Raw genomic sequence first — 20,295 nt, 5'->3', positions numbered from 1 at the left:
GATCGTCACGTGTGATGAAAAATGGATCCTCCACGACAACAGAAGACGTTCAGGACAGTGATTGGACTCCGATGAGATACCCAGGAACTTCCCAAAGGCAAAAACCCACCAAAAAAATACCATGATTACTGTATGGTGGTCAGCGGCGGGTGTGATTCACTTCAACTTACTGCAACCGGGCCAACACAAATCACCATCCGAAAATCAAAAGAACTTAGCGTCGAATTTCTGCCTCGTCCAACAAACTACCCAGACCTCTCGCCAACCATCTTTTCAAACACTTCGATAACTTTCTCACTGGTAGAACCTTCGCCAATCAGGACCAGGCAATAACGACCTACGTCTGCTTCATCGAATCCCGAGCACACAAATTTTATGCTCACGGAATTAATCAACTATTGTTATGTTGGCAGAAGTGCATCGAATTTGATTCAGATTCAGATTCTTTATCAACCATTTGTAGCCAAGCTGTGCTTGGATATGGCAAGTCTTATTACTCTTAGTAGCACATTATTATTGTTATGCAACACAATTTTTGAAAAAATCAAAAATTCAATAAATTATTTTGAAAGTACAATATTCGTACAGGGACATACATACAAGTATTAAAATAATTTAGGTATTTTTGCAATAGTTCACAAATTCTTCAAAGCTGTAGAAAGCATTCATTATCAGCATTTTTAAAAAATAATTCCTGAGGAGAGGGTGCGATATTTCATTCACATTATTTGATACATAATTGTATAGTGTCAGTTCATTATATTGTGGTGATTTTGTATAATATGTGTGATTAAATTTTTCGATGCGGAGTTTATCTTTGTTTCTTGTTTCATACCTGTGTCTGTCGCCATTTTCACCATAGCAATCTATGCTAAATATGTATATATAGTAATATATTCAAAATGTATATGCAGGGAAATGTCAATATACTCTTTTGTTTGAATACTTCTTGGCGTGACTCAAAAGGTTTCATATTATATGTATACTCGGGTTTCATATTTATAATTAGGCTGCTTTATGCCAAAACGCAGTATGTGGAAATTGATAATTTGTCAAATGAGGATTGAAAAATAGTTAACTAGTTCAGTGATCCAATAATTTTTTTGAAACAGGGGCTTGGTTGGGTAACAGGATCAATTTTTTCTTAAAAAAACAATTGTATTCTTGCCGACATTTCGAATTTAATCAAATTCTTCTTCAGGGCTCGAAAAGTAGTTTTTTCGTGTTGATGATAATACTATTTTGAAAATCATCAGACATATTAGATAAGTATATGAAAAATAAAAATAAAAAACACATTGCAAACAACAAATTTTCGAGACGACACCAACACATGTCGTTTTGTGTTTTGGTGAAGAAGTCTGTCATTTCGCCTCCCGAACAGCATTGTCTTAGATTTGTTTACATTCAATGAGAGAGAATGATCTTTGGATATTTTGAAAATTCTATCAAGGTCTTCGTTGATATTCTGTATTACTATCAATAACATTCCTGTACAGTTTTGTGAAGTGGTGAAGAATCTTGGGCTCTGGATAGATCACTCCTTACGATTCGAAGAGCATATTTCGGAATGCATTCGTAAAAGTATCTGGAAACTGAAAATTTTGTTTGGACCTAGAGCAACTTTTAATATGAATCTTAAAAAAATACTTTGCGAGTCTCAAATTCTTTCTACTTCCACTTATTGCGATACGGTTTATAGCTCTTGTCTTACGGCAACATCTACGCAAAAATCCAGAAAATCCAAAACTATTGTCTCCGCTTCATCTATGGTATTCGTAGGCGTCAACCCATCAGTCATAAGCTACGAGAAGCCGGGTGGCTGAATATGAAATCTCGTCGAAAACTTCACTGCTCCACCTTGTATCATAAAATAATAACTACCCAAACTCCCTCCTACCTTTATAGAAAGATTGTGTTCCGCATTGACGTTCACACTCCTAATATAAGATCGAAAGGTACTATAACACCACCGATCCACAAATCACCATTGTTTGAGAGAAGTTTTTCCTAAAATGTATCGACCACTTACAATGCTATTCCAAATGATTTCAAGAATATGAAACTCTCCTCCTTTCGACAACATTTGTTTGAATTTATGAAATCCTCTAATATCTAGAAAGCGGTTAAATTTTCATTAATTGTCTGCGATATTTTGTTCTGTTTGTCGAAAGGTTGAGTGGAAGATCATCTTTTTTGTAAACCTGTATTCTACTGAATAAAGAATATTACTATTATTAATATTATTATTAACTCTTTTTTCGTTTATATATCAGTTACTGTGTTTTTGGCATAGATAGGTCAAATTGAATTTTTTTTTCCATGAACTATTTCAATGAGATATGACATCAGTCCTTGATATTTCTTAACAATAGACAAGTTGGATTGAAACTCGTTTATTTTTCAGTTAAATTTTCTATTAAACAAATTTCCTTGATCTTTATCACATGATTATATTATTCAACTCCAGACTCGTTTCTTCAATCTAACGTTGAATCCTTTCTTAGGTCTTACAGAAATATCGGACATAAGTGCAATATCAGGAACCTTTCCATCAGCTTCGATTTCAAATCTCTGCAACAAGTGTATCAGGAAGGTCTTGATACTGATGTTGGCAAAAGTTTTCCCTGAAATTTCAGAAAGTGATTATGGTGTTTAATTCAAATTGTGGAGTCAATTTGAGATTTTGGAAAAATAGAAAATTGTCCACATAACAGTCATTCTTCACAAAATAGGAAATCCCTCTTCGAAAATTCAGAAATTTATTTATTGACAAAACTTAATGTCAGCTTGGGAAATATTAACAGATGCGCAAAAATTGTAACTATTTTAGTAAAGGTATTTTCTTATTCTACTGAGACGATAAAACAATAAGATCAGAAAAAACCAAAATTTTCCCTTACCCGTTATCGAAGATATTATCGATGATCCAAATGACTATAGCAATAGACCAGGTAATAGGCTATCGACAAATACCATTAAATTTCTAATCAATAACTGCTCCATAAATGAGTTATTCGAAAACGTTGCGCAATGAACAACTCATCAGGTTATTGAAAAATGTTGACTCTCAGATCGGAAACTATCAACCACTGCGTAGCAGAAAATTAGCCCCAAGATGGCAAAATTTGGACCCTTAGTGGGTATCATCTTGTCTCAGAAAGCAAACTTGGCTACACCTTTATGAAAATGACTGTCAATTCTTACAGGATGGAAGTAAATCGAATATGAATCGATGATCATGCAGGACGATTCCGTGTAATGACTTAAAGCATCGAACCATACTATTTTGATATATTCGAATTTAGATATTATCACATATTTATACGTACTCTTCGAAGGAAAATGTGGATTTGGTGAGTTGGTGTTTTTACTGATATAGTTTTTTTATAGTTTCGAGTATTTGAATATAAAGTACGTAGGAGTTATCACTCTGCCTAGGTTTTCGTGACACACAACATCATTTGTCCATACCAATGCATCCTCTAGGTCCAGCGCTGAATGGCAAATACGAATAAATGTGTCTCTTTCCTACTGCCTCCGGTAGAAAGTGATCTGGATGGAAATGTTTTGGATTTTCCCAAAATGCATTGTTCATATGGAAATAATGTGCAGTAATAGCGACGGTAGCTCCCTTAGGTAGAATCCATTTGTCTAAAAAAGAAGAATATTTCTAAGCTTCCGTGAAAAATTGTACATACACAACATGAACTATATATGCGTAGAGATATACTGGGTGTCGATTTGAAAAGGATTCTTTCTCAGTTCTGTTGCTTTATGAAAAATGACAAAATACAATTCGAAGGTATCATTACAAAACAAGAAAGACAAACTGGAAGGAAAAACAACTGATTCAAGGATACTGTTGGGAGTAATGCAGAAGTTAATCATCAACTATTAGCCACTCAATACCTTCTTATTGATCAAATCATATACTTGTTTGAAGGTGGTTGACAATGTTTCGTGGTGTATTTCATCAGTTCGGACTTCCTATGTCTGATATAATATAAATTGATTTGAAATTCCTGAAAATTATTAAAAATATTAACCGCAAATAACACTTCCATTTGAACAAAAAAACTGAAATTACAAAGAAATAACATGAAACCAAAACAACAACCAAAAAACTGGCTTAGGAGAAAATTCAAAGAAGCCGCTTATATGTTGTCCAACAACGCATTTAGTCAAGCTAGCGTAGAGATACGTAACATATGGAAACCTCTAATCAAACGAAAAACGACCAACTCCCGCCCGCGGAGAGAGAGAAGAGGGGATAGGTGAAAGCACTCGACTGGCCTATAAATAGTCAGATCTCAGAGGAATAAGTCCAGTTATCACCCACAGACGACTGGAGACTAGCAATCGAAACGTCGTGACATAAATTTGTTTGGGAATCTTTGAATTTCAATTCTCATTTTTGTCAATAATAATTTTTGATTTTCAGCTTTTATTAATGTTTCAATTTTTAATTTTGGTTGTTGTTTTGGTTTTATGTTATTTTTTTGTTATTCCAGTTTTTTATCAAATGAAAGTGTTATTTTCGGTTAATCCTTTTTATTTTTCAGGAATTTCAAATCAATTTATAATATATTAGACAATGGAAGTCCGAACTGATGAAATAAACTATATACTCACCAGAACATTCATCATCAAAAATCGACTCAACGAAATAAACTAATATGATAGATCTAACTTCATTGAAAATGGAGAAGGTCTAAATATTGTTTTCTATTGCATCAAGTAGTGGTCGTTAGTTGATTTTTCAGTTGAGGTGTTTTCAAGGAAAATACATCTATCTATCTATCAGTATTTATTTCAAATAAAAGCATATATGATAATTTTCTTTGAAATGTGTCTATGACCTTCTTTAGGAAGCTAATTTTCCCAGAAACAACAGTTCTCTTTGTTGAAAAACCAACAAAAATGTAAAATTAAATTTTTCCACATGTCATTTTGTACTGTGCACGAGACAATCTGAATACGAAGAAAACATGTTTGTCAATTTTGACTTATGTAACATACAAATTATTTAAATTTCTGTTTTTTATTTTCACTATTCTAGGATGCCAAGTATTATTTTTCTTCAATTCGAACATAGTGACTGAGATGAAGTGAGAAGACATAGATTCGCCTACGTTTACTGTCATACTCAGAATCGGTGGACACCCTCTGTGTATGTGTTTGAAGGAACTGATGGAACAGGTGGTAGCATTGTCTGGGTTCTGAACTGTAACCGGTGAAGGATGATACTTTGGAAGGGAAAGTGTCTTATCTGTGGCTGGCTTCACGTGAAAAACACGTAGTGACGATTTCATTAGAAATCACCAAGCAGGTGATCTATATTAGGTAATTTTTACCATTATTTGTGTTGTCAATATTTTTCCAATAGCTTTCATTTTATACTGAAATTTTACCAGGAATATCATAATAGAACACTGAAAAAGTTTATCTTGAATGGTGTTATGATGACTGCGGTAAGGATGTGATATTATTATCATCTGAGGTTATGTCATATTATTGTTTGATCATGTCGGAATTTCAAGTTATTCGAATGAAAAAGCTAAGGCGTATAAGATTTGATATCGAGTATATTGAGGAAGAGTGATGTTTTCTGGTGTGTTTTTCAACAATAATTATCTCTTTCACATTTTTCAATATCGTTATCGCCCGAGTTGACGTCGGGTTGAATACATTTAGAATTATGTTGTAACTTTTGTCAAAATATATTTACCTAGTTTGTAGTCCTCCGTGACCTTCCTTAACATAAATGGAGCTATAGGAAACAGTCTTAGGACATCTTTGACACACATATCAAGATATTCCAATTCTCTCAAGTCTTGGATTGTTACTTCCCGTGGATTTTCTCCAATAACTTTGCGAATCTCTTCCACTGCCTTTTTCTACAAATGAACATTTGTGTTATTATTCTACAAATGATTATTGACAAAAAAGTATACACTTCATGGAATTGTTTACATATGTAAAATATACTGAATGGAAAATAGAAATACTTGAACTGGATGCAATGTTGGTCATACATTTCTCATTCCAAATACTTACTACTGACAGTGCACATCTTTAAAAAAAGTGCCTTTGTTTTATTTTCGGATGGTTTTTGTGAATTGGATCGATTCAATTGGACTTGGCAACTTGTTATCTTCAACCAAGAACAATCTATTATTATTATTTCGCTAGTTCGGACTTCCATTGTCTATTATATAAAATGATTTGAAATCCCTGAAACAAGTAAAAAAGAATAATTAAAAGAGAATAGTTGAAAATAACAATTATATTAAGCAACAATAAACCTGAAATGAAATGATAGTAAAATAACCTACAAGTAAAAATATAATAATTGAATAAATAAAAATTAAAGGAATGCAAAAAGAAAATAATAAAAATAAAATGTGTAGAGATTCCAAGTCACGTTAGTTCACGACGTTTCGATTGTTGGTATCTACAATCGTCTTCGGGTGATGACTGGACTGATTCCTCCGAGAGATGACTATTTTATAGGTCGATGAAATACTTTCACTTTCTCTACTTTCCATTTTCCGCTTCACTGATTCCGTGAGAGATGACCGATTTGGCGGGAGTTGGTCATTTCTCGTTTGATGATGGGTTTCCATATGTTTCGTATATCTACGCTGGCCTGGCTGAATACGTTGTTGGACAACATGTATGCGGCTTCCTTAAATTTTCTCCTGAACCAATGTTCCTCTCTGTGCAAGATCTCAGCTTGGGACCACTCGATGTTGTGTTGATGGGTCCAAACATGGTCTGCTATTCCTGATTTGCTGGTTTCTCCTCGCTGTGTGTGCTTCTTGTGCTCGGCAATGCGAATATTCAATGGCCTCTTAGTTTCACCAATATAGGATTTTCCGCACTCACAGGGTATCCGGTAAATGCAATTCTTGGAATCGCAGTCCGCGTTTGGGGGCCTGGTTTTCGTGAGGCTGCTACGGATAGTGTTACCGGATCTGGACTTTGGCCAAAAGACAGCAGGAGCCTCGCAAGGAAGAGAAGCCGTCACAACCAGTGCTTGCACTTCCCTACATCAGAGGATTATCGGAGAGGATAAGAAGAATTGGTTCCAAGTACAACATTAGAACCTGTTTCAGATCCGGTAACACTATCCGTAGCAGCCTCACGAAAACCAGGCCCCCAAACGCGGACTGCGATTCCAAGAATTGCATTTACCGGATACCCTGTGAGTGCGGAAAATCCTATATTGGTGAAACTAAGAGGCCATTGAATATTCGCATTGCCGAGCACAAGAAGCACACACAGCGAGGAGAAACCAGCAAATCAGGAATAGCAGACCATGTTTGGACCCATCAACACAACATCGAGTGGTCCCAAGCTGAGATCTTGCACAGAGAGGAACATTGGTTCAGGAGAAAATTTGAGGAAGCCGCATACATGTTGTCCAACAACGTATTCAGCCAGGCCAGCGTAGATATACGAAACATATGGAAACCCATCATCAAACGAGAAATGACCAACTCCCGCCAAATCGGTCATCTCTCACGGAATCAGTGAAGCGGAAAATGGAAAGTAGAGAAAGTGAAAGTATTTCAACGACCTATAAAATAGTCATCTCTCGGAGGAATCAGTCCAGTCATCACCCGAAGACGATTGTAGATACCAACAATCGAAACGTCGTGAACTAACGTGACTTGGAATCTCTACACATTTTATTTTTATTATTTTCTTTTTGCATTCCTTTAATTTTTATTTATTCAATTATTATATTTTTACTTGTAGGTTATTTTACTATCATTTCATTTCAGGTTTATTGTTGCTTAATATAATTGTTATTTTCAACTATTCTCTTTTAATTATTCTTTTTTACTTGTTTCAGGGATTTCAAATCATTTTATATAATAGACAATGGAACTAGCGAAATTCATCACGAAACATTGTCAATCACCTTCAAACAAATATTATTATTATCATTATTTTTCACCGTAGTGTGCGCTGGTCAGGTCCTATTCCCCGAAGCCCCGATACATTCGGGAGGAGGCGCGCCAGCATTATTAACCAATGACCACTCCCCAAACCGTGGGGTAAGTAATCATTGGGTCCGAGAATCATGTGCCCTGAGCAAGCGCAGTTAGCCAAGAATGACAGCCTTCTGCATCTGTGCGGCTAAGATTTCTGCCTTAGTGCGGCAAGCCGGTATGATTTTAAGATTCGAGAGTAGAGAGGACATCATTCCACCAAGGACTCCAATAATTGTAGACTGAGGTGTTGAAGACACCATCCTGGTAAGCCATGATGAACCCCTGTTTCCGACTTCAGCCCACTTGGCCTGAGAAAAGCGAACGTCAGGCGCTTTGATAAGCCTAGGTCTCCAATGTTATTGAAGAAGACCCCATGCATTGGCTTATCCTTGTGTCTCCGCAGAAGTAAGGTGATCTCTGCGGCTTGTATCTGAGCTTTTTGCTGAACGGGTTCCAACTCGGTGACAGAGTTGTAGTTACCTCGTTCAGAGTCGAAAACTATACCGAGTTCATCAGCTTCTCGGGCAGCTGCCCTAAGGAGAAAAGCTCCAATTCCTGCTCTTTCATGGTCATGGACCATGCAGAGAAGGGGATCCGAACTCCTGACGACTTCACAGGCTGTATCCAGTACCATTCTGTCATGTAGACACTCCAAACTCAAAAGTCCACGGCCTCCCCGTTGTCGGGGGAAGTACAACCGTGGAACGGACGATTTGGAATGCAAACTCCTATAGAGATGCATCATTTTTCGGGTCTTTACGTCGAGTTGATACAGCTCCTCCCGAGTCCACTTCACTACTCCAAACGGAAAAAATTTGCACCAATTTGACTTCAAAATATATACCAACAATTTTTTCCTAGGTGCAACTTCAGGTCGTACCAAATAAACAACCTTTGGCTCATTTCTAGGTAGAAATGAATTCGGTGTACCATGTAGTTATTGCTATTTGTCTTCTAGAAGATTCCCATATTTTTTTGTACGAAAGTGAAGACGAAAGAGTAGAAAACCAAAACCTCTCTTCCCCAATAATTAATCTCTCTTGACTGATTATTCGCAGTCATTGTCTTTGTTTTCGAAAACTTAAGGTGAACTCCGTCTTCTCATTCTGTAGCGAAAATTCATCATGATAGATCGCTTATAACTTCCATTTCTTCTTCTTTGATTTCATTGATGGAGTAGGTATCTTCAGTCTCACGATGGACGCTTTGGAAAAAGAAATAAACTTTTTTTTGTAACAAATATCGACAGATAGTGGCTGACGATTTTATTGTCAACTTCGACCATTTCGCCAGTTTGTGATTTCAGTACTATCGCACGAGTTTGTTCCAATTCGAAAATTTCTATAGTTTCCTGTCTCATATTAAAATTTCATCATTGGTTGAAATGTTTCGTGATTTGATGAAAAGTTTCGGAGGAACCTTATATATAATAATCAAATTCTCTCCAGAAGCTTTCAAAGTAACAGCCAATAAGAGTAACTCAAATCTCACAGAGAAAACCTAATTGTTGAAATATTTTTTGTACTAACTCGAACAAACCAATAGGACATTTTCAACTGAGTCATACTAAGGCACATGATTTTCTGTGTCTATTTGTAATTACAAGTCTCAAATAGTGACACAATAATCGTTTTGTATTGCACTGATAGTAAGAATAATCTGTTCAGAAACACTCATTTTCTCAAATATAATATATAACATATAAGATTGATAAATAGACTGGTTTATGCATTGCATCATATTTATCGTAGATTTGTGAAAAATGAGAATTAAAACTGTCTATGTTTTCATACCGCTTGTATATACGAGTAGTAAATACAAGGGTTAGATACAAGTGATATAAAAATACATCAATTCATGGTAAACTCACCTGGTACTCAGGGTACATTCCAAAGCAAAGGACTGAGAACGAGGAGATCAGACCAAGAGGATCTTCAGTCTAGAAACCATAGATTATTATTTCAATATGATGTTGAACATAACCAGCAATTCAAAATTTGAAATGGATGTAATGAAGTACTGTCAATTTTGTCTTTAGGACAAATAAAACTGCAAATAAAAATTAAATAATCTCAGATCCACTAATATTTTCATAAGGAAAACGTACTCTAGGGGGTCCCATCAATTTGAGGATTCCCAATCGCAAAAACGAGCATTTTAAATCAATATCACAACCTGACTGTTTCGTCGATGAATTATTTTCACTGCACCGTTTCAAGAACCAAAAAGATCTTTGTCATATATAGCAATACTATAGTGTCGGATAATCGTTCTTTTCGAATGAAACAACTAAACTAGACCTTGATGAAACACTCAGCTATCATTACAGCATGGTTATTGAGACCTGTCAATTCCTCAGTTCTTGGAAAAATATTCCCTTGAAACCTTTGCTGACTCTCCAGACCTGGAACCTATAACTATCACCTCGCATGAGTAATACGAATTGCATTAGAAAATCAGGTCAAAGAGTGTATTTATATATAGATAGATAGGTAGATAGATAGATAGGCATTTATTTCCAACGGACATTACCTAACAGCCAATTACAGGAAATGTTTGATTTCAGAATTCGGTCAATTTTGTCAGTTACACCTTTAATGTTCCCCACAAAGCTTTCCTTCTCTACATCCAAGGTGTAACTGACAAAATTGGCCAAATTCTCAAAAAAAAAGGACATAAAAACGATATTCACCGCCAACAATCAAATTTCCACATTCCTTCGTTCTCCCAAGGACAAAATTATCCATGAATCCCAGGGTATATATGAAATTCCATGCTTCGATTGCGATAGAGTATATGTAGGACAGACCAACAGACGGGTGACAAGTAGAGTATATGAACATCAACTTGCTGTCTGAAAGTCAGACCCATTTTCAGCCCTATCAAAGCATCATCAAAACAGGGAACAACATAGACTTTGTGAACACTAAGACCATCGCCACAGCGAAAACACTATAAGCTCGGATAATTCGCGAGACCATCGAAATTGAAAAGCGACCTTTGTGCCTGAACAAACGTGATGACGATCAAAGACTTCCAACTGCCTGGAAACCCCTAATTTCTCGATGCTAACCCCCCCACCAAAACGTCCGATGAAAGTAATCACCCGAAGCCCCGCCACCACCTTTCCGCGTCAGTATCTTCCGTCGATGTAAATACCACAGAACACCCATTGACACCTCAGTTCAATCTAAGGAGTAGTCAGATTGAGACCTTAGAGAGAACTCGCGACGAGACCTGGGGAGTAGGCAGATTGAGACCCCGGCGTCAAGTCACATCAAATTCTTGAAAATGGCTCCAAAATGGAGAGAGAATCTTAGCGACTGGAGATGTATAGAAAAATGGATTGACGGGGTCTCTCAGTCAAAAAATCAAAAATCAAATATCTGCTCTACTTTGAACATATATGAATTGAACATTTAAATCGACAAAAGAAAGTCATACATTAATGTATAACTTTCTTTCGTTGATTTATATGTTCAATTCATTGTTTTTTACTCATACATTTTTTTGAGCAGCAAAGTATGTTACAGCCTTGGCATATTTTATTGAAGCATTGACACATGAGCTCTTCGTAGGACATTTGTTCTATAGTTATCACAATAAGGTTATGTGGTATCTTGAATTGAACTGGTAAACAGAAAACTTCATTCGTGACAATAAACCTTCACCTATAACTTTTCTCTTGATCAAGTTACAGAAAAATATGATGCTTGATAATTTTGAACGTGAGGTGAGAGACATGAAGCTGAAATTATTGAGTAGGACTGTACAGAGGCTGCCCACAAGGTTCAAGTCTGGGACCGACCCTATGGCTGATAGTGATGGAAACATGGTTCGAGCGAATCAACAGCATGAAAAGTAGACAAGGCATTGGAGCAATTGGAGTACAAGTGCAGGCCTACGCGGATGACCATCTTGTCATCATTGAAGGTAACTCCGTCGAAAGTAAAGAGGATACATGGAAGTTGGTATGGAATGAATGCAAGGCATGGGAGGTGGAGATGTGGCTGAGCTACAACGAAAGGAAGACGGAGTGCATGTACATACCAACTAGTAAGAATGAAAGACCTCCGGTCCTAGAAATGAATGGAAGAAGTATGGAAACGAAAAGGAGTGTTAGGTACCTCGGAATTGTGGTGGACTCTGGATTATTGTTCATAGACCACCACAAGGAAGTGAGGAAGAGGCTGAGTGAGTTGGCAGGAAAAATGAGAAGGTGGATCGGGAGAAATATTGGACTAAAAAAAGTATGTGTGGGAGTGATATATGGAAGGGTAGCCAAACCTGCTGCTTTGTATGGAGTACAGGTGTGGGGGAATAAAGTACATGACAGCAGGGTGAGAAGGCAGCTGAGTGCAGCGCAAAGGCCGTTTCTGTTGGTATCGTGTGGTGCTTACAGGACGACGCCGATGGCTGAACTCAGTGTCATCACCGGAATGGCGCCATTACAGGTGGAGGGATGGGCCAGGTACCAAGAATGAAGAGATAATGGGATACGGAAGACTGAGGACAGAGTGAAAGGAGTAGATAGGATAATCCCCTGGCTGCAAGGGGAGTTGCTGGAGGAGAGGGAGGACGAAGGGGTGATTGAAGTATTTGTAGATGCCGGGGCGAGGATAGAGGAAGAGAGAATAGGAATAGGCTGGGCATATAGAAGAGGATCAAAGGGAATGAAAGGGTCACCGGAAAAAGCAGCGTGAACGTGGCAGAGCTGATTGCGATCGAGCGAGTGATCAGCATGTGGGGCATGGATGAGAGCGTGAAAGTAGTCAGTGACTCTGCAATGGCGGTAGAAAGAGTGAAAGCAGAAAGAGTGGGGTGTAAAAGGGCAGCGATGATTCAGCGGATGATTGTGGAAAGGCATGGAAGGGGAGTACCTTGATTACGTGGAGGAGGGGGCACGACCGGAACAATGAATGTAATGCGAAGGCTCATGAAGAAGCCACCAAAGGGCATGGATAGAGCAGATATTACGTGGGAAGTGACGAGGACTTACAGTAAAACTGATGAGAGGAGAAGAATGGCAGATTAGGAGAGAATGGCAGAGGGAGTGGGAGAGAGGCACGACTAGGCGGCTGTTCTACAAGCTCCGTACAGGTTCTGTAGAACAGTCGGATATGAATCCCTGAATCTGTCGCGGAAGGCTGTCCAACTGCTCACTGGACATGGGAACTTTCCGGGATACCTGGCAAGATTTAACCTGGGCCTATGAGTACGGGGAGCCTGAAACGGCAGAGCATGTGATTGATAGATGCATGAACGGGGACAGGATTGGATGGAGAGAATGGAAGGAGAGAACGGAAAGGATACGAAGTGAAATCATGTTGAGAGATACAAATGGGAAAAATTTTGAATGGATACGTTTTGTTAATAAATGGGCGGAGAACGTGGTGAGGGAAGAAAGGGAAGGATAGCTGTGGAGCTGCACTCAAGCCAGCGTAGTGAACAGTAAAAGGAGGGGGTAATGAGTTCGACAAACATGGCTCGAACGATACCGCTAGACTGTGAACGAATCCAAGGAAGTGCAGCATAGTTTATATATAACAAATATAGGGGCTGGGAAAGAAGAACAGATTTACGTCGAAGTTTACGTTGGGTTATCGGATTGACGGAGGTAGCTACAATGTTATGAGTTAATTTATTTTTTTGTTGTAATTTTAGTATGAAAATGTTGAGTTTAGGATTGATAACATTTGTAATTGTTTTGTTTTGGGAACTAAAATGAAAAAAGGATCTTCTACCCCGCTGATTCATCTCCTCGTATGGCCGTTGCCTTGCAACGGTGGTACGGGGAGGGGGTGAGTTCGTAAGAGTAGGGGTTCCCTTGACAACAGGAAAGATGCCCTATGCAAGGCCTACGGGCTAGGACATCCAAGGCAAAGGCGTTATTCATGTACCCCTTCCAGGATATACTCCAGTTATTTCGAATGATAGGAATTTAAAAAATCTCTCTGCTGAAAGATACCACGTAGTCCTTCAAAAAATTCAACTTGGAGTAATTCCAGAACACCACACATTGATTTCATTGATATCAGACTGTAAATTCAAACAGTAAGAGGTACAATCATTTCATTTATTTTAAAATCATCGGCATTGAATAACTTTGATGAATTGAAGATATATGAAAGATCATCAATGAACAATAATAATGGGAGCGGTTCGAGGTTTGAACCTTAGGGAGCGTCTCCTCGATCAGAACAGTAGTTTAGGTTAGGTTAGATGAGAGGTGGGTGGGTCAAAATTGACCCTAAAACACAACAAGGAAGGGTATATTGTGGCTCAAACCTGTTCACACTCGAAATAAACCCAGTTTCTTAACGAAGCCAATTAGTTTGTATGGTTAGTGGTCTTTCAGGTTAAATGGTAAGGGTACAGCTCTATTGAACTCTGAAAACCTTATTCGGTCCACAGCGGAGCAGGCAAAAAGCATGTGCTCTACTGTTTCCTCATTTTTCCAACAAAGGCGACACAAACCGTCTTCCGACAGTCGAATCTCTGCATATGATGATTCAGATGACACTAACCTGTGAGAAGGCCTGTTAGACATCGTAGTTCATCCCTACTATTTCATCATTCCTACTGTAGTCCAACAACTGTTCAGTTTCAAAATTAGAAGGGTGAATGAACACCTTGGAGTAAGACAATCCTGGAAGATTCCGCCTCGGATGAATACTCCGGTTCAATCTGCATTCAAACCGCACCATAACACCACCAGACCATTGAAACGTAATCAACGACCTTTTGATAAAAAAATAGATACTTTTTGATAGTTAACACTCTTTCTCTTAGACAAAGATTTCATACATTCATACAATACGAAAGTTACATCTTCAAGTCAACTTCAGATACTGTTTTCGCCAATTTGACCAATCTAGAAAAGAAATTTCTCATTCTCGTACATTTGCTTATTATAATAGTCTAAAACTTTGTTTCAAAATGAATATACTCACTGCAGCAAATAAAGTAACTAAATTATCCTTCAGTTCCTGGTTGGTGAATAGATCTGAACAATCTTCATCTAATTTGGTTAAAATATCGATAGCTGGAAGGAATTTGTCGTTTGTCTGCGTATACTCCGATTTCCTTCGGGCTCGAGAATCATCAATTGCCTGAAAATAATTTATAGTCCAGAAATATAAATGTAATAACAAAATGAAGTGTACAAATTTGAATATTACTGGAGTTCTGTCCCAACCAAACTGTTATTTTTAATTATTATAATATTCTTATTTTTCTTGGTTTTCGTCGTTTCTAAAAGTCGAGATGGCTTCACGTAGATTCAGTTGAAGATTGGCTGTAAATCAAATTAACTGATAGAAGAATTTGTTTAGGCCAGTTTCGACCTATTTACACTGTAGGTTAATGGACTGACACCTATCTGAAAGCAACTATTACCTGGGCTTATACCACGAAGGATTGGATTATCAACAGGTGTCAGTGCAGGAGTCTTCACAGAAGTATTTCCTGCATATGCTGTTGGCGATACAACTGCTGGAATCGATTTTTGGTCATTTCGTTCATTCTTAAGCTAAATGTTTTCTTCCTTATAATATCATCTACAATAACCTTCGAGAAACCGTTAATGACTGCTATTTCCTGTATTGTCATTTTTTCTGTTGTAAACCTCTCATCTGTGAGAGGAAAAGTCAAAAGACGATGCACTAGAAAATTCAGCCCAGCACGTTTGTGCTGTCCACAGTTATGTGATCTGCCGGGAATACACACACATGTAAGTGCTTGTTTCCTTTCTTTCCTAGCTCTCCACATGAGCTCCTCATTACCAAAACGTCAAGAAATGGAAGTTATCAGAATTATCTGACTAGTAGAAAAGGCAACATTGTGAAATTAATTTTAAGACAATCAAGACGCAGTTACTTAGCAGAGGTGTCTATGATTTGAATTAGGACAACATTGCATGTAGATTTAGTTTGATCTTTCTCTTGAAGATGATCACCTCACGTACAAATATGAATGTTACGATTTTGGAGCCGTTGTTCCCAATAGGCAAATCAAAGAAGCGTTTTTCTCTATAAAAAAGTGTGACAATTTTCATTTGAGGGTAACTCATATACAAATTGAACTGAACAATGTGAAATGTTAGAACTAAATTCTTACCGGGGTCGTTTTCATTGTCTATGCATCGCCATTGTAAATAATTGAAAAGTAAGATGATTCCATAAAATTTGCCCCCCGTAAGAAGATAGCTTCTGCATATCGATAGAATGTACGAGCGAATAGGTGAACGAGTTCGTTAAATACTTTGAAACATCGGTTAAGTGATCAACACTTCGCAGGTCTATTATATTTGCGTCCCAGTTTCTTCATTATCAAGCGTCCTTATCTGCATAGGCGTAGTGTGTTCTGTTTCTTGTGAAGGTGACTTTGTTTTATATTTATTAAATATATTTTATTATATCTATTAAATAGACTGTTATATTTATTAACTTCAAAATATAAGATAGAGTTGGCCGATACTTATTTTTCAAAATACATTATCATAGATTTTCACACATTCACACTTCATTGTGAGATAATTAGTTGACCTAGTCATTAAACTCAAGTATTACTGTCATTAATCAGTTCCTAGTTTATAGGTAGATAGTAATATTTCAAAATGTATATATAAATCACAATGTATGTAGAATTCAGTTCATTAGTGAACACGCTTGAAAAAGCTACTGTGCAGCGAAACACTTGTTGCGGATTTGTTAATCTGTTCTAGTGAAAATCTCACAATAAAGTGTTTTTCAAAATGCATTAACTTTAAAATAGTTTTTGAGGTAAGTAAAAAACTGACAAATAGCTGAATTATATCATTGAATTTTATTATTTTTATAGTATTAAGATGGATGCCGTAGCAGGTCCAAGTGATGTACAAAGAAAACGGAAGTTTATGTCGTTAGAAGAAAAACAGATTGTCTGTAGAGTGTACGAAAATTTAAAAAATACACTCCGTACAGTGGAAGCTGTAGCCCAGTGTTCATTTTTAACGGGAATATCCGTGTCGACAATTCAACGCATAGTACGTGAAAAAAAGGTGACTGGGATTATACAAGCTCCAAAAGTACATTGTCTTGGTAAAAAAAATTGAATTAGACGAGTACCAGAAAATTTCTGTATGCTATACCATTCATTCTTTCTTTTTTGAGAATAAAGCGCTAACCCTTGAATCCATTAGGACAAAGGTAATGGATAATGATCTCAATCCAAAAATGAGCAACGAGAAGTTAAGGAAAATAATAAAAGAAGATTTAAAATTAATATATGCCAAACGATCTCGTAAAACTGTCTCAATAGAAAGAGAAGATATAGTCTCATGGCGACGGAGATATCTTCACCCTATTAGAGAAATGCGTTCTGCTCTCAAAAAGATTCATTATCTGGACGAAACGTAGGTGAATGCTGGTCACATAGTATCTAAGATCTAGCAAGATACTACTGTAATTAGTTATCGTCAAGCATTTGTGGACGGTTTATCAACAGGGTTACGCGGACCAACGGGTAAAGGGCAACGACTAATTTTCACCCATATAGGTAGCGAGAGTGGCTTTTTAGACGATAGTGAAGCTTTGAAGGATAGTTTGACTCCTTTCTTTCACGAGTCGAGCCAAATTTGGTAATAGTAATGGATAACGTTTTTTGTCACAGCCGATTAGTAGAACAGCTGCCAACTATGACCACCAGAAAAGTAGTTTTGCAGAGTTGTTTAGAACAAAAAGGAATTCCATTTCCGAGGACATGGTTAATGCCGAGCTTATGAGTGTCATTGAACAGCATCGTGACAGATATTGCCAGCATGTGGTGGATACAATAGCTCGTGCTGAAGGCATCACCATTCATTTTGAGACTTTCCCCTTACCATTGCGAGTTAAACCCGATAGAATTAATCTGGGCTCAAATTAGGGGTAACGTTACTCGTGAAAACGTGACATATAAAATTTCTGATGTCCAACGTTCATTAGAACTCGCAATGGAACGGATACGGAAAGAAGATTGGGCTAATGCTGTAGCCCATGTGATCAAGGAAGAAGAGAAAATGTGGAGACTGGACGGGATGGTAGACACTGTTTTCGACCAAATAATAATAGATTTGCTCTTCGGACGAGTCAATGGATTCTGAAACTTCATAAGCATAACATAGATAATTATTTATTTGCTTTGTAGTTTTCTTTCTATATAAAAGGAACATAATAATCATTTTGTAAATTTTTCTATTTTTTTGAAGTACTGTATCAGGTATAATAAGAAAATGTAATCAGTTTTATCATTGACACCAGGTAGCGCCACCTACTATAACAATTTTTACGAAATTACCTATGTGTTTAAATAAATAAAAATATTATTTTGGCAAGCCCCTGCAGAGTTGGTAAGGGGATTATCCGTTGGTCACTTCAAGTGCGACGTTGCTAATGAATCACTTTCAATTGAAAATTGTTATAGTATAAAGTTCTTCGATTCAGCTTCGATTTAGACTATTTTGTTGCTTGGTCCTTTGCCTACGTTATTTTGAATGGAGAATTTTCTGCAATGGTGACGAAATTATTCATATTTTGTTAATAATACGCATGGTATTTATATGAAAATGAACTTTTGCGTGGCTTTTTTGAAAGAAGTCCTTTGTATATCAATTACTGAAACAAAAGTAGTACATTTGATAGTGACATAATGGCTATGTTATCAATATTGAAGTTGTTTTTGATTGATATAATAATTATGAAGCTGAAGTAACTGTGAAATTATTTTGGCTGTTTCAATGGTTTTGATCATTTTTGAGTATATTTTGAACTGTAATATCTCAGTGGATACCTATTCAATTGAATCAAAATAAGCGCAATTAGTGCACTTTTGCCAACGTCGATCGATTCAGTCAAAAACAAATTGTGTGCTTGGAATTCGATAAAGTCGACAAACGCCGTTTTTGCCTTGCCCTGATTCGCGGAGGTGCTACCGGTGGGAAAGTTATCAAAGTGCTTTGGAAGACGGTAGTCGATTGGCGAGAGGTCTGTGGAATATGGTGGTTGAGCCAAAACTTAGACCATGCTTAGACAATTCGTTCGATTTTAGAACGGTGGCTTGTGGATCGTGCAATCGGGCGTTGCGTCGTGAATTCATACCATTGGTATGTGTATAATAACCAGAACCAAATTGGAGTTTCATCCGACAACTTCCAAAAATATACCAAGAATTTTGATAAACTCGCGTTTTATCCGTCATTTGAGTTTGATGGGTTTTCGATTCTTTCTCCATCTGTGGTATAAAAACATACATTCCAATTCTCTTTTTTCATGAAGGTCTCTCACCTCTTAGTAATGTTTACATCCATAAATTTCATATATTATACTTGATTAAACGTGCAAAAATTGCAAAAAGACATTGTGACTCCAACTCACCTTCTGGGTGAAGTTGCTGAAATCTCTCCTGACTTTATCATGCCTCTTTTTCTGTGATGCAAAATTGAATAGTATTTCAGAATGCTGCCATACTGTTGACATACGTGTTACGCAAACTTTGTACATGCTGAAAAAAATTATAAATGGAATCACCTTAAAATGAATCAATCAGAAAATGTACATAATTTTTGATGAAATACAAATCATGAAATTATAAAACAAATCATGAAATTATCAAACAACAAAAATTAATTGGCGCTCCGAGGAGACTTCATTGATTCCAGTGGCGCATTTGCTTTTTGAGCTGCAGGAAAACCCGGGCAAATCTGCAGCACCACATCAACTGAAGATCTTGATTTGCCAATGTCCTCTCCTTCATAAAATAAAATATAGGGTGTCTCCAGAAGCTCCAATAAATTCAATACATCGCCAGAACACTTATTGATACGACTATCGTCAAACGTAAACCAGCCCGTTTCATCTTTGACCAAGGCGTAATAATGACCAGATTTAACGCCAGAACCACAGTGAACAATGACTGCATAAATATTATAATAGTGGTCTGCTAGATTGAAGTGTTCATCTATTTCGAACCTTCGTAACAGTTTGGTGCTCCCGTCAGAGGTTGAGTCATGTTTGTGCCTCAGCTATACTTGTTTTCTTATAACAGTCAGTTAGTTTGGCACATGTTTGGCAATACAGTCGATTATCATCTGTTAAAAGTTCCATTTTCAGATGATTTAACAATAAGCTCTGCACGGACTGGTTATTATTCATATCAGGAAAATATTATATTCTCATAATAATGCTAAGAAAATTTAAAAATATTTTGTCTCTTGGATGAATTCCAAACCATTTGACATGTTTTCATAACAACAGTTGAGAGATCACTCTAG

General features: G+C 37.1%; 1 protein-coding gene across 1 annotated transcript in view; it reads right to left on the bottom strand.

Moving 5' to 3' along the window:
- Positions 1-2,380: 2,380 nt before the first annotated feature.
- Positions 2,381-20,295, bottom strand: part of LOC111513566 (cytochrome P450 4C1) — a 36,766-nt gene continuing 18,851 nt past the window's right edge. Inside the window, exons 8-13 of the mRNA XM_074186001.1 lie at positions 19,400-19,526; positions 14,960-15,118; positions 9,877-9,945; positions 5,732-5,900; positions 3,475-3,654; positions 2,381-2,627 (exon numbers count right to left, since the gene is read on the bottom strand). Coding sequence (XP_074042102.1) covers positions 2,461-2,627; positions 3,475-3,654; positions 5,732-5,900; positions 9,877-9,945; positions 14,960-15,118; positions 19,400-19,526 — 871 coding nt within the window. The 3' untranslated portion in view covers positions 2,381-2,460. The remainder of the gene's footprint in view (positions 2,628-3,474; positions 3,655-5,731; positions 5,901-9,876; positions 9,946-14,959; positions 15,119-19,399; positions 19,527-20,295) is intronic.

The sequence above is a fragment of the Leptinotarsa decemlineata genome, unplaced genomic scaffold (assembly GCF_025532065.1).
Source record: "Leptinotarsa decemlineata unplaced genomic scaffold, Ldec_3_MD MMD2_tig00078422_RagTag_RagTag, whole genome shotgun sequence".
Lineage (NCBI taxonomy): Eukaryota > Metazoa > Arthropoda > Insecta > Coleoptera > Chrysomelidae > Leptinotarsa > Leptinotarsa decemlineata.
The sequence above is the reverse complement of the archived record's forward strand: the minus strand, read 5'-3'. Positions and strand labels throughout refer to the sequence as shown.